Source organism: Anas acuta, chromosome 1 (genome assembly GCF_963932015.1).
Source record: "Anas acuta chromosome 1, bAnaAcu1.1, whole genome shotgun sequence".
Classification (NCBI taxonomy): domain Eukaryota; kingdom Metazoa; phylum Chordata; class Aves; order Anseriformes; family Anatidae; genus Anas; species Anas acuta.
Genome location: NC_088979.1, coordinates 158,886,865 through 158,900,248, shown reverse-complemented (window position 1 = coordinate 158,900,248; position 13,384 = coordinate 158,886,865). Strand labels below are relative to the sequence as shown.

Sequence of the window (13,384 nt, the reverse complement as noted above, 5' to 3'; positions counted from 1 at the left end):
CTCAACCCGTGGGTTCTCAAACTTTTACCTTGCTGATTGTCTCCCCCATCTCACCTGTGGAGAGGGACTGAGTGGCTGTGTGGTGCTGAGCTGCCTGCTGGGGCTAACCACAACAGTTTCACACAATCTGTTTAGGAGATGGAGGATCTACCATTTTACTGTAAATTTGGCTCATTCTTTTTATTGCTATGTTTTGGTAGCTAATCATCCTCAATCTGAAGAAAACCTATTTCAAATGTGGATTCCTGGCTTTAATTTCCAGTCATAGATTTTTTTTTTGGTTGTTTCTCTGCCAGATCAAATGCGTCTGTATTACTTGAATTTCCTCATTTTGAAGATACATAACAATACTGTAATCGAACCAGATCATTTTGATAAACTGATCCCTTTATCATTCAAAAATATTTTTCTGCTTGTTTTCAGCTTTTAAAATGTGGACAGAACTGCATACTGTATACAATACTGATTATTTTATACAGCAATAATATTATGTATGATGCAAATGAGCATCTGAAATAGCAAAAAGCGCAGGATAGGTTAGACATCCCTTCCCTTGCATTGAAATACATGAAAATCATGTTAATGAAGTTTTCTTTTTCTGTGGAGGACAAAAAAAGACAGTTCAGGTACATATTTAGAAGATCATGTACAGAAAACTTTTTCAGAGATCTGTGTTTAAAATACTTCTAGAATCCATTATGTGATTGCTTATATTCATATATTTTCTAGCTTTCTAGTTAACTGCTGGAAGTGTAAGTGACTAAAGCACCAGTTAATGAATACTATTAATTCCTTTAGTTCAGAATGTACTGTTATTGCTAAGTTAGCTAAATGCATATAATTATCAGCCAAAAGAAGGGGTTTCATTTCTTGCTATCAAGGAATGGTTTTCTGAAAGTTACTGAACAGATAAGCCAGAAAGACTAGCAGAAGGATGATAAAAATTGATACAGCAACAAATAATTATTCTTTATTAGATTTCTAATAACTAAGTTCCCCAATATAGTTTGAAAAGCATTATAATATGCGGATTAACACAGCTTTTTTTCCGTAATAAATTAACATACTCAAGCTAACACAACTGAAACACACTCTTTGATTATTAATACAAAGACCTTAAGATCTTCTACAGTTATTCTCTGAAATAGCGATGAGATAGATTTTGTTCTGTAGACTGGAAGCCAATTTTATACCAAGCTTAAGTAGAAAACTGATTGAACTTTGCACAAATTCATCCGTTTCACAGGAAAAAAAAAAAGTTAAAATATACACTTAACTTTAAACTAGATTTCAGACAAAATGCTTTGGTTCTGTAAATCAATTTGACAACTTGCATTCATTTACCTTTGTGTTTCTGGAGATTTCATTATGTCTGGATGTTTCACAAGGTACTGTTTAAGAGTCTGTCTTTTTCTAATAGGGCTCAACGTTTCTTGTCTTTTTTTCTTCACAGCTGATGCCTCTGTTTTTTTTAAAGCTGAGGTCTCCGCATTCTTTAAAAACAATCTTTCATGACAATCTAAAATACACTTCAAATATTTATTTATACCTATATTATCAATTACTTGAGGTATACAGCAGTTTGGATTATGCAGGAATGGAACAGAACAGCAAATAAATTCTGGAACTGTTTGTCAAAATATGTCAGAAAAATAAATATTTAAATTTCCAGAAAGCAGTTTTTCTAGAAGGGATATGTCAAATGGCTGACACCAGGAAGCCAGCTATTGTTTCATATACTATTGGTTTCTGTCTCAAAAATAATTACTTTTTTTCACTATTGTTATAAATAGTAAAAATCTGCAATGCAAAACCAGAAAGAAAAGTCTTTCCCACATCCATCTCAGATGCTAGAAGTATTACAGCATTACTTAAGGGTTATGAGGGAGAAAACTCTTCCTCAAAAACAATACAAATCCATTAAGATTATTCTTATGTGGGAATAAAAGCACAAATATATTTTAGAAGAATTCTAAAAAAATAGCCTTTATTGTGCAATTAGAATGTCTGCAGAGGAAACAATTAGTCATGAAAAAGTCTAAGTACAACATATTGCATAAAAAGGCCTAAACTGATCTCCTTTTCTTAATGTGATGATACCCAAGGCATACATATTTGTTTTTCTAAAGGGAGCATATGAAAGCTCTCATTCATTTTGGAATTCATTACTCCAACTTATCTCAAATACCTCACAACAGTTGGTCTTTCACATAAATCCAGTGCAAACTTTTCTTCTTGGTTTTAGGAGTGCAGAGGTTTGCAGAGTGATAGAGTTTGTATCTTGGATTTAAGCAATTACGTATGTCTTCTTTTTTATGAGATAGTTTTTTAAAAAATATTTTTGTGCTTATGGCATTGCTGCCAAGTAAAGACAAACATGACTCCTTAGAAGTAAAACTCACTTTCTGGTACTCTCCAGCTCCTCTGGTGTACTTCTTGGTGCCTTCAGACAGAACGGGAGAACGTGATTCTGGTCTTGAATTTCCATTGATACAGAGAAGGTGGTCATTCCTCCTGGCAAAGAAGTAATAATGATAACTTATCATGATCATGTTAAACTCCTTTCAGAATTAGAGGGTTTTCTTTGGGAACAGGTAGAACACATGCAATTTGTATTTCACTAGGAGTAGTAAATTTGGCAGTTTTTCTTTCCTATCCCACTGCTTCATAATAATACAGTGAATGGCCATATTATAAAGTGGTGTCTGTGAAAAGGAAAAGTCTGGAAATTGCTGATGGTGGACAGGATCTTTGAACAGACACACTGACTTCTCAGCTTCAAGGGAGAAGTCTCCATGTACAACACAGTCTCAATACAACAGTTTCTAAGCTATATAAACTTTTTGTATTCAAGGAAATTCGGCAGACTAGGAGCCTTGGGAATGGCTACAGATGGGACTACAATTTACAGTTTCTGCTGTAATTGTGACACCGATGAACCTAACTATTAATTTTAGAGTACAATTGTAACAGCAACCTACCTTTTCAAGTAAGCTTGCACATTTCCTGACCATTCCAGGACACTTTGAAACTTCTCTTCATTCAGGATTTTGTGCAAAACTTGAACAAAGAACTCAAGAAAACGTAATTTCTTTTTGAATTTCATCACTGCAAAAAAGGAATAAAAATAACATTTTTTCTATTTATTCTGTAATAGGTTTCTGAATTCAGCTGTAATTAAAATTGTGTATCTGTCAAAGCACTCATTCATGTTATGTTGCATGCCAATAAAAAAAAAAAAAAGGCAGATTTAGATTAGATATAAGGAAGAAATTCTTTAATATGAGGGTAAATTTGCCCAGAGAAGTTGTGGATCTCTGGAACAAGGCCAGGTTGGACAGGGCTTTGAGCAACCTGGTCTAGAGGAAAGTGGCCAACTTTTGGAATTAGATGATCTTTAAAGTCCCTTCCAATCTAAACCATTGTGTGATTCTATGGTTCTTTGATGAAGAAAAGACATACTGATACTAAAACTGGATAGGTCATGATATACAACAGCAGTTGCTAAATACTTATTTTTGTGACTGGGCATCCAGAATCACAGTTTCACTGTAATTACATACACTCCTTGAATGACAAATATTATACAGACTAAGAAGACAGTTTTGGAACTATTTTTGTGTTATTATACAATAATATTCAACATGACTAATTGTACACTTGCCTGAAAATGTGGGGAAAATAATAATAATAATAATAATAATAATAATAATAATAATAATAATAATAATAATAATAATAATAATAAATAATTAATAATAAAACAAAGTAACTGCATCCTATTCACTTAGGCTGTTCTCAGTGACAGCCACATTAGTGTACAAGCATCTCAGTTCTCACTGCAGCAGTGGAGCTGTGTTGTAAATTTAGGCAGCTTTTTAATTGTTTGCAGACTGCTTTGACTGTTGAGCTGTCTTGAAAAAATTTTATCAATAAATAAATGAGCATTTATCCTATCCTATCTGAAAGCTATATTAATTTTACAGGCTGGGCTCCACTCCATACCTGTACTAAAAAAAAAAAAATAAATAAAGCATTGGCAAAGGCCACATACCAGAAACTTAAATCCTACTTCAAAAACACGAGGGTATTCAGTCTTCTGTGAATTCCTCCTTCAGTAACAAAATTTAATGTGGAAATGGTGTCTCTCAATTTAAAAAGAACATTCCACAGAAATGAAAAATTTGAAGACTTGGCACAACTGTAAAAATGACCTCATTTTCAAGTTCATGAGAAAATAAATGTTATCAAAATTATTTTAACTATTAATATTTTATATATTAAATATATATTCTAAACATGTTTTAAGTATTTCATACACTTCTAAATGTGACTATATTAAAGATTTTTTTAAGCTATGTTTTAGTTGATTTTTTATATAAAAGAACAAAGTGAAGAAAAAAATTCTGAGAGCTTATTCTGAGCAATAAATAGATTGCTTTATATTGGAAACTTTCTAAAGTAAAGCAGCCCTTACAACTAAAATAGATGCCAATCATCCTACCTTCACGATAAGCAGTGTTTGATGTCCAACATGAAATTATAGGGTAGAGGAACAAAGGATCTTCCTGTCCTGTAAGCTCTGATCCACGAACTACATCAATAAACAAATCAAATCCATTATGACAAGTGGTGACAGTGTAAAATAGAAACTCTACATGGAACCATAACCGAAGACTAGAAAAATCCTTCTTTAGTACAGTTGCTTTTAAATCTCTCACTGTCATCCAGAGAGAAATTTAAAAGCTTGCTCTCTTGTAACATGAGTAACTGTGCCACTGTGTAATGAAGAGCTTATAGATATGACTGATGAACTTCCAGATACAAGACTAATGAGGAAAATGTCTGGAGTCCATCAGAGGTATAACATCTCCATACAAATCATCTGTGGAGGAGATGATTTGTGCAGTAAGGAAATGTCCAAAAAAAGATATTTAAAGATATACAGCATGAACTGAACACAATGCTATTAATGACTAGTGCTTATACACATACTTGTTATACAGACATCATAAGTAGATAAAAGAATACATTTTTTCGTCACCTAAATATTTATGTAAATAAATCTAATTGCATATTATATAAATATACATAATGTTTTATGTGTGTAAATAGTATATAAAATATATAGGTGAACAATAACTTGGATTCAAGCTTCCAAGAGTTAAAGACAACTGTGTTACCAGCTGATGAGCACCAGAACAATGTTACATGTGCTACTTGATATTTTGCCTTGATAAAGGTATATAACCTACAAACTTTATGCTGAGGTGAGTTCCATGGTTGAAAAAGATGAATGCAGCTGGTCCCTGAAAAATGTGAGGTTAAAAGTGGACTCTATAACAACCAGTTGTGATTGTGGATTAACAGCTGCAACCTCCACTTGCAACAGTCTATTGTATGCAAATAGCATCCTATTAAATAGGACAGACAGCAGGACAAGCAGATTATTTATTATTATTATTAGGTCAAGTCGCATCTCCTGTTAGAGTTCTCTCTTATTTGACAAGTTTGACAAAGAGATTACTTCAAGTGAGGATTTTAACAAAGAATAGTGCTTCCCAAAACATTTAAAATTGGAAAACATTTGAAATTTCAAAATATAATATTGCAGTGTGTGAACTTTTCCTCAGTTTTCTATGGAAGACACAGCTTAACTCTTTTTCATTTTTCTCTTAGAGAATCATCAATGGAATAGTAAGTATTGATTACTTTTAAGTATTTCCTATGAAAAAGGCTTTTGCCAATACTTTTGTTTCAACAGCATGCCCTACAAGTGTGCAAATTGTCCTAAATCGTTTATACATATTTGTATGGATGGATGTAAGCTTTGTTATTTGTTATTCATGGCAACAGCAGAAGACTCCTGTATTGACTAGTATACAATTATCCTATTGGAGCAACAGAGCAGACTTCAGCAGTCAAGTATTTGTCAGTTAATGAAAACATGTTCTTCTTTAACTGATCAGCTTTAACTTTCTATTAAGAAAGAATGGAACATCCTTTTATTAAATAATATAATTTCCAATTAACTTACAGAACTCATTCATCCTGTAACTTGTCCTGCAGAAATGCAGGCATCAATGTCAGCATCAGAAACTGAAGGATCAGTGCACAGATAACAGAAGTTTTGCATCATGCTTTTTATCCTGTTTGTCACAGAAATACTTTCTCTTCTAAAATATATATATATGTGTATACATAGGCAGTAGAACACAACTAGAACATGAATCAGCAGTGTGCTGTTTCAGCAACGATGAACTGCACAGAGAACCAGCAGGTCAAAGGCAGTGGCTATTGCCCTCTATTCAGAGGGCACACCTCTGTGTGAGACCACACCTGGTGTGTTTGATTTTTTAACTCCATAGTCCAGTGAAGGGCCACCAAGATGATAAAGAGCACAAGAAAATGCAAGGAGAGGCTGAGAGAACTGGATGTATTCAGTCTTAAGAAGAGAAGGCTAAGGGGAATTTACGCCTATGTAAAGGAGAAGTACAGAAGGTACACCTCAGACTGTCGTCAGAGGTGAACACTGACAGCACAAGAGGTAATAGCTGCAAGTTGGAAAACACAAAATTCCAAACAGATATTAAAAAAAAAAAAAAAAAAACTTTTAACCATAAAGGTGGTCAAATATTGGAACAGGTTGCCTGTAAATATTTTGAAATCTCTTTCATCAGAGATTTAAAACTTGACTAGAAAAGTACCAGTGCAACCTGATCTCTGGAATAAATTACTTCCAGAGATGCCTTCCAACCTAAATTGTTCGATGATTCTATACAGGTTCCAAGGAGTAGAAAATTCCGGGTAAATACAATGGAAAAAAAATCTGTGGTGGCTCTGTGTTCTAAATTTTTATGAAATTTTCTTCTTAAGTCCTACTTACTACTTAATCTAACTTTGGTAGAACAACTAGCATGTAAATTCTTGTGCTTAAGATATCTTGTGCTTAAGATACCTAAGATATTTTAAAGTTGATATAGTCATTGCTGAGTTACAAGGTAGTAAAATGCTTCTCCACATGCAACTCCTTCACAAAGAGAACAATTTCTTTTAACCATATGCAGGAATTCTTTCATACACTACAAATTCCTACAATAGTCATTAGTACTAGCAATGGTAGGGTGGTAAAACACACAATAAATAGGCAATGGTCTTTACCCTTGCATTTTCTGATTTACGAAGATAAAGCAAGCCTAAAAAACTTGGAATTAAATTTACATGGATCAGAATATATTTAACAGCACCACATGAAAATGACCACTCCCTTCTAAGAAGGAATGAATGTTTTTGTGGAAATGATAAAAAAGATTAATAAAAGTCATTACAAACACCACTACAAGGTATAAAGAAGCTCATAGAAATTATGATTCTGTTTGATTTATAATCAAAAACATATCAAATAAAAGTTCTTAGGCAAACAATATTTACAGATGAACCATAGTAAACTGCATGGAACATCGTAAGAAGTGTTTAATAGTACACTCACCTGGTTTTGTCAGTCTCAGGAGATTTGATTCAAGAGCATTTAGATTTTCTGTTGCTTTTTCCATTGCAGCTAAATGGGATGTCTTTGCAGAAATATTCTGAAATATCAGGTACTTAGTTATAAAAACTTAGCTTTTACCTAACTAAAAAGAGCACATCAACAGTGAAGTTTGGATTAGATCCTAAATATTCTTATTCCATGTTTGGTAATTTAACCAATATTGTCCTCTTTGTAAATGAGCTAAAATTGATGTCCATAGAAATGCTAATATAGCTTCAAAACCTTGACCATGATACATTTTTGACTGGCACCCAAGGGAGCCAGTGAGTTTGCATTGCCACAAAAAAAAAATGTAGGGAAGTCTCACAGGCTACTAGAACAGCATATTTGAACAAAATTTTTGACCAAATATGTTGCTTTCCAGAAAAAAAAAAAAAATATATATATATATATATATATATATATATAGTAACTACTCTTTTGTAGAGTAGTTACTTTCTAAAGATATGAAAATCTTCCTCTGGAAGACAAGTTCTTTCTTTCAAATGAAAATGTAATTTTCAGTCAGCGCTATTTGCCTCAAGGTATTATATTGTTCCTATGAACTTAAATTACTTTCTCTCTTTTTTTTTTTTTTTTTTTTTTTTTTTTTTTTTTGGTATGAGCTTGAGAGAAGCCATCACAAACTCAGCAAGAAGCAATGAAGAAAATGATTTGTTCTGGATTCTACCAGTGTCCTACAGGTGTTTGTTTGTTGTTTTTTTTCCAGAAATCCTTCCCTGTAAGCCAGTTGATTGACTTGATGCTCCTCTCAATTTATCTGTTTCATGCTCACAATGCTTGTTTTCTTCCTGTCTCATTATTCCTATTTTCTTATATCTTTTTCAAATCTCCTCTCTAGTAAAATCTCTTCCAAAATTATTTAAAGAAAAACAGACAGAAAAGTATGCAGAATCAACACTAAGTTGTCAGAAATCCTCCACAACCTACTGCATCTCTTTGTAATTTAAGAAGTTAGGTCTTTGACGTTGAAAGTTCTTCCTCAACTGAGATTTTTTTTTTCAGTCTACAAAGTTCCCAAGTTACTCTCCTACTATGACTCTGTTTCAAGTAGCTGCTATGCAAAATGAGAGGCTAAGTTTCTACACTAGGATACTTCTGTATTTCCTTTCTTATACAATTATTTAACTGCGTTGTTTGTGGGTTTTTTTTGTTTGTTTGTTTGTTTAATTTATTTCTTTATTTCTGTCCAGTAAGACATTCCTGCAAACTGTATGTGCAGATCAATTAGGGATGCTAGTAATGATATCTGGAGGATCCTAGTGGCTCAGAACTGTACTACTGTTAACCCCTCTCCAGTTCAGCTAGAGGAGGCCCTGTACCCACTGCAGTCTGCAACAGGTGCCAACAAAAATGGCTGTAATCAAACAGAAGCTTCTCAGCTGTATTCTTGGAAATTCCTACTCTATTAGGAAACTCTTATTCCATGCAATCACTTCTAAAATAGAAATGAATAAATATGGTCTTTAAAATAATAAAATAGCATATTTAGAGAAATTATAAAGTGAATGTAAGAACAATTACTTCTTTGTTAGTGTGTGTTTCTTCAGTTTCTGTAGCTCCTGAACGACGGAGTGAGGCTGTTTGCGAGGAATCCAACAAATTTTTCCCATAGTTAATAATAATTACTGCTAGTTCGTATTCTTTCCATGAACGTAGAACCTATTAAAGAATCATCTATTATACTTTTTGTTTTGCATAACATGTAATGTTTAATTATTATCTACTTACAGTTGTCAAAATGCATTAATATTATAAATAGAAGTTAATTACTCAATACTTAAGTTTTCCTTAATAAAACAATAGGACTATAGACCTTTAAAATAGTTGGAATTGCAGATATACTGTCTGTGTGTTATGCTTCTGCTTAGCCATAGACTCTGTTCCTCAGAGAATAGAAATACTTAACCAGAAATATCTATGGCAGCACTTGACATTCTTCTTGTTCTCAGGCAGTACTGCCATCAACCAATATAAGGGGTAAGTAGATGATCCTCATTTACCTCTCTGGTATCAAGTGCACATTTGAAAATCTCAACCGTATTAGTGAAGTTTCTCTAAGAAAATAGAATAGTGAAATTTTGAAAAATATTAAAATTATGATTGAAAAGTGTCTCATATGTATTTTAACTGGTTTTATCTTCTTTAGATAGAGCTCTGAAGACTGAAGTGTATATGCAATGTAGTTTCATGTTGAGATGTTTGCCTTTGGAATAGAAAATAAGTATTCAGGTTACTTTGATAGTACAGTAAATAGCCCAAATAACTCAACAGAGAACTTTATAACATGGACAATATTGGATGCCTTGTGGGTCAGACTTTTTTGATCCTGGAACCAGCACTGCCTTGCTCATAATGACATTACTTGAGGAGTCACTTGAGGTTCATCCATTTGATATTTTTGATGCATCCAGGATTAAAAATGCAAAAGAGAATCACTGAGATTGGACATGCCATGTCCACACTTGACCAGAAAATAATGAGTTCATCAGTTAACTCAACTGATATTATGAACCAGTTAAATCAACTGATCAGTTAACTGATCTATTTGGAAATAGATGTCGATAAAGAATGTTACCACATTGGAGTTATTTTGGAAACCGAGATACAAGATTATTGAGAAATCTCTTTTTAAAAATGTGTTTCTTCAAGCAATTCCTCAGGTTTCAGCCATCTGTTGTGAATGTCTCATGGCTAACCCCTGAAAATCCTCATGTGACATCAAACACACCTTTTCCTTGGAATTATTATTTCTTTCTCTTAGTAAATCCAGGCTTACTTTTGCAATGGTGTCCTCCCTCATTCAGTAAGCTGAATGCTGACACGTCCTGAGGTGAACAACCTTTTAGTACTAAGTTCACAGGTGAGTGAACTGTAAGAAATATTTAATGAGTAACAGCTTCTTTATTGATGATGCAAGAGTAATGATTCAAGCACAGCAAAAGGTTTAATTTGCTAGTGCCACAAACATCACCTCCAATATTCTGGAATTGAACAGACAGCTCTGAGGTTGGCAACTACCAGGAGTTGAACTGTAGGAGCCAGAGGCTCTAGCCTGAGGGACAAAGTCTCTACAAAGTTAGATGCTCTAACAGACATTATTGGCCCTGACAACCCTCAACCACGCTGAACCAGGCCCTCTCTCCATGGGCCCAGGAGCTCTTTTTCAGCTCAGACCTGAGCCTAGAGTCCCTGCCTGAGCTATGTTGTAGGAGTGCTGATCTCCAGCACACTCAAAGCTGTGACTGTGCTTGGCCATGGATCCACTGGTCTGGACACCTGACACATTAACTGACTCCTCAGTTTGTCCTAGGAGTGCTCCCATCATGATAGACACACCTGCTGGGCTGTGTCTTACCCTGGCTACCCTCACCAGACTTGATCCTGACCTGCAGATTGACTTCACAGCTTGACCTGCCTCATCACCACAAATTTGCCCAATGATCTGGACTCCTAGTTGAACCTGACTGCCACCCCTGGCCTGCCCTGTTCTTCAGCTGGGAACACTGGGACCATCCCTCGCTGGCAAGGCATTGCCCTGCCAGCCATGGGCATTGCCCTCACATCCTGGCTCCACAGCCCTCGCTGTGCCCTGACACTGCCCTCACAGCCGGGAGGGCACACACATTGATTAATACCAAAACAAGATATCACTCTGAAGGCCAGCTTATTAAATCTTTTTCTCTTTTTTTCCTGTCAAAAGCAGTATCTTAAAGAAAGCTGTAAGCACAATAATATACAACATACCTTTGCTGTAAAAAATGAAGTACAAGCTATCATATGCTGAATACTCTCATAACATCCAGCCTGTCTCCTTTGCAAAATAGCACTTGGAATTTCTTGAAGGACAGCCAAGCACTTAATGAGGATCTGTAAATACAAGGATTAAAACAAAGTTTGGAACCTGCACCATACAAGTTTATACCTCTGTTCCATGTATTTTATTTGATGGTAAACTTTAAAAATACTTTAAAATCCAACAGCTATGATGAAATGTTAGCTCTACAAAAACAGTAGTAACATCTCCATTGAATGTAATGGCATCAAGATTTCATCAACAGCCCTTCGGAATAAATGACAAGTTCACAAAAAAAAACCTTAGATATTAAATTAGAGGTACATGATATCTTCGCTGATTTAATTAAAATGAAATCAAAGAATGCTTAATTCAGTGAGATGACATACTCCCAGTAAAATACTGCTTAGAACTATATTGAGCTGGTCAGAATTTTAAAGGAAAGAAAAATGTGTTCAGTATGCTCAAAAAGACTGTACAAAAGTTGCATGTTTCTCCTGTATATTTGCTGAATCTATTAAAAAAAAATAAAAAAAATCTGCTGCTTCAGAAATGACAGGAAAGCATTCAGGTACTCTGTTCTGAAAGAAAAGGTGCTTGTTTGCTTCTAGAAAGGTACGGTTGCCTGAAAACTATAGACTGCATAGACATTATCAAAACATAGGGAAAAAAGAAAAAAAAAAAAAAAAATGGGCAAATGCTGCTTTTCTTTCCTCAGAATTGTTATTTGCAAATGGCATACAAATAGAAGTTACATCACAGATTCCATTATAATTTTAAAATACTAATGAATCATCTGAATCATCCTGCAGAAACAACCAATATTCTGCATTTACTTTAGCATATCCGAGACCAGAATCTGTGCAGCTTACACTGAACATATTCACTGGAAACACATACAACTAATACAGGCTTTTCTTTCAGTAACTCCTTAGAGTTTGAAGCCTACATGTTTGGCTCTCCCAAATACACGTATATTCCATTACAAGTTTAATTAGTATCACTATAATCACGGGAACTGAGTGAAAACTGTCACTTAAAATGTTCTCACCTGAACTACTGGCACTGCAGAAATCTTGTGATAAATAATTGGAGCAAGGAGACCATAACATTGTACAACAGACTGCAGTGTATAACTTGCATCATTCAACCAATTACCAAGTTCAATTGCCACAGTCATCCTTTCACATTCTGCTAATCTACTGGCCTATAAAAGAAAAAAGGGAAAAAAAAATCCTGATTCAAATATAAATACCATTGTTAATAATTTCAGAGAGTGAAAGAAGACAGACATTACTACTGTTTATGAAGCAGTGTGAACAACACATAAGAGAAAAGTTTAAAAATTAATTTGCAGTGACACCCATTAGAAGTATATAAATAAATGCAACTGTATTCATGATTCTAAAGGAAACCATTTGTCTTAATTTTGCCCTCTGAATTTATCCACATAGTTTGTAATGCCTGACAGCAACTTTTAACCTGTGTGGAGTGGAAATTTCACATGCAATACTCTCAGAGTGGGTAAGGGAGGGATAACAATTCTGTTTTTTCCCTTCCAGCAGTCTGCCACAGTTGTTGCGTTTGTGAGCAGATCCACTAAAGTCACTGTGTCATTGAATACTCACATTTGTAAGACACAAGTACTTCAGCAAAGGAGTGGAATAGTAATGGAATAATAGAGAAGGCAAAGAAAAAAGAAACTTAACATGCCATTGTTCTATAAGAAAGCCTAAAATAAGCTGAAAGAAACTTAGCATATTAAAACCGCGAAACCTTGTTAGGAGTTCAATATTAATGAAAACTTACATATTATATAGCAGAAATGTTAACAAACAAAGCTGCCAGCTGCCTTTTAGTGGAACAAAAACAATCATGATTAAATCTCTTACTTTAAACACAGTCTAACACCACTGAAGTTAAAGAAAAACCTTCCCCAGCTGGAAGCAGTGGGCTTTGAATTAGGATATTAATAAGAAGTAACTACTTAGAGATCATCTTTCCACCAAGATACAAACTAATCAACATTATTTTAAGGT

The 13,384-nt window shown here is 34.3% G+C and overlaps 1 protein-coding gene across 1 annotated transcript in view; it reads right to left on the bottom strand.

The window, feature by feature from the left end:
* The window catches only part of CFAP54 (cilia and flagella associated protein 54), a 109,853-nt gene that overhangs the window by 54,708 nt on the left and 41,761 nt on the right, over nucleotides 1–13,384 (bottom strand). Inside the window, exons 26-33 of the mRNA XM_068658827.1 lie at nucleotides 12,397–12,552; nucleotides 11,297–11,419; nucleotides 9,074–9,211; nucleotides 7,490–7,586; nucleotides 4,505–4,594; nucleotides 2,982–3,108; nucleotides 2,403–2,514; nucleotides 1,345–1,493 (exon numbers count right to left, since the gene is read on the bottom strand). Of these exons, the coding sequence (XP_068514928.1) occupies nucleotides 1,345–1,493; nucleotides 2,403–2,514; nucleotides 2,982–3,108; nucleotides 4,505–4,594; nucleotides 7,490–7,586; nucleotides 9,074–9,211; nucleotides 11,297–11,419; nucleotides 12,397–12,552 (992 nt within the window). The remainder of the gene's footprint in view (nucleotides 1–1,344; nucleotides 1,494–2,402; nucleotides 2,515–2,981; nucleotides 3,109–4,504; nucleotides 4,595–7,489; nucleotides 7,587–9,073; nucleotides 9,212–11,296; nucleotides 11,420–12,396; nucleotides 12,553–13,384) is intronic.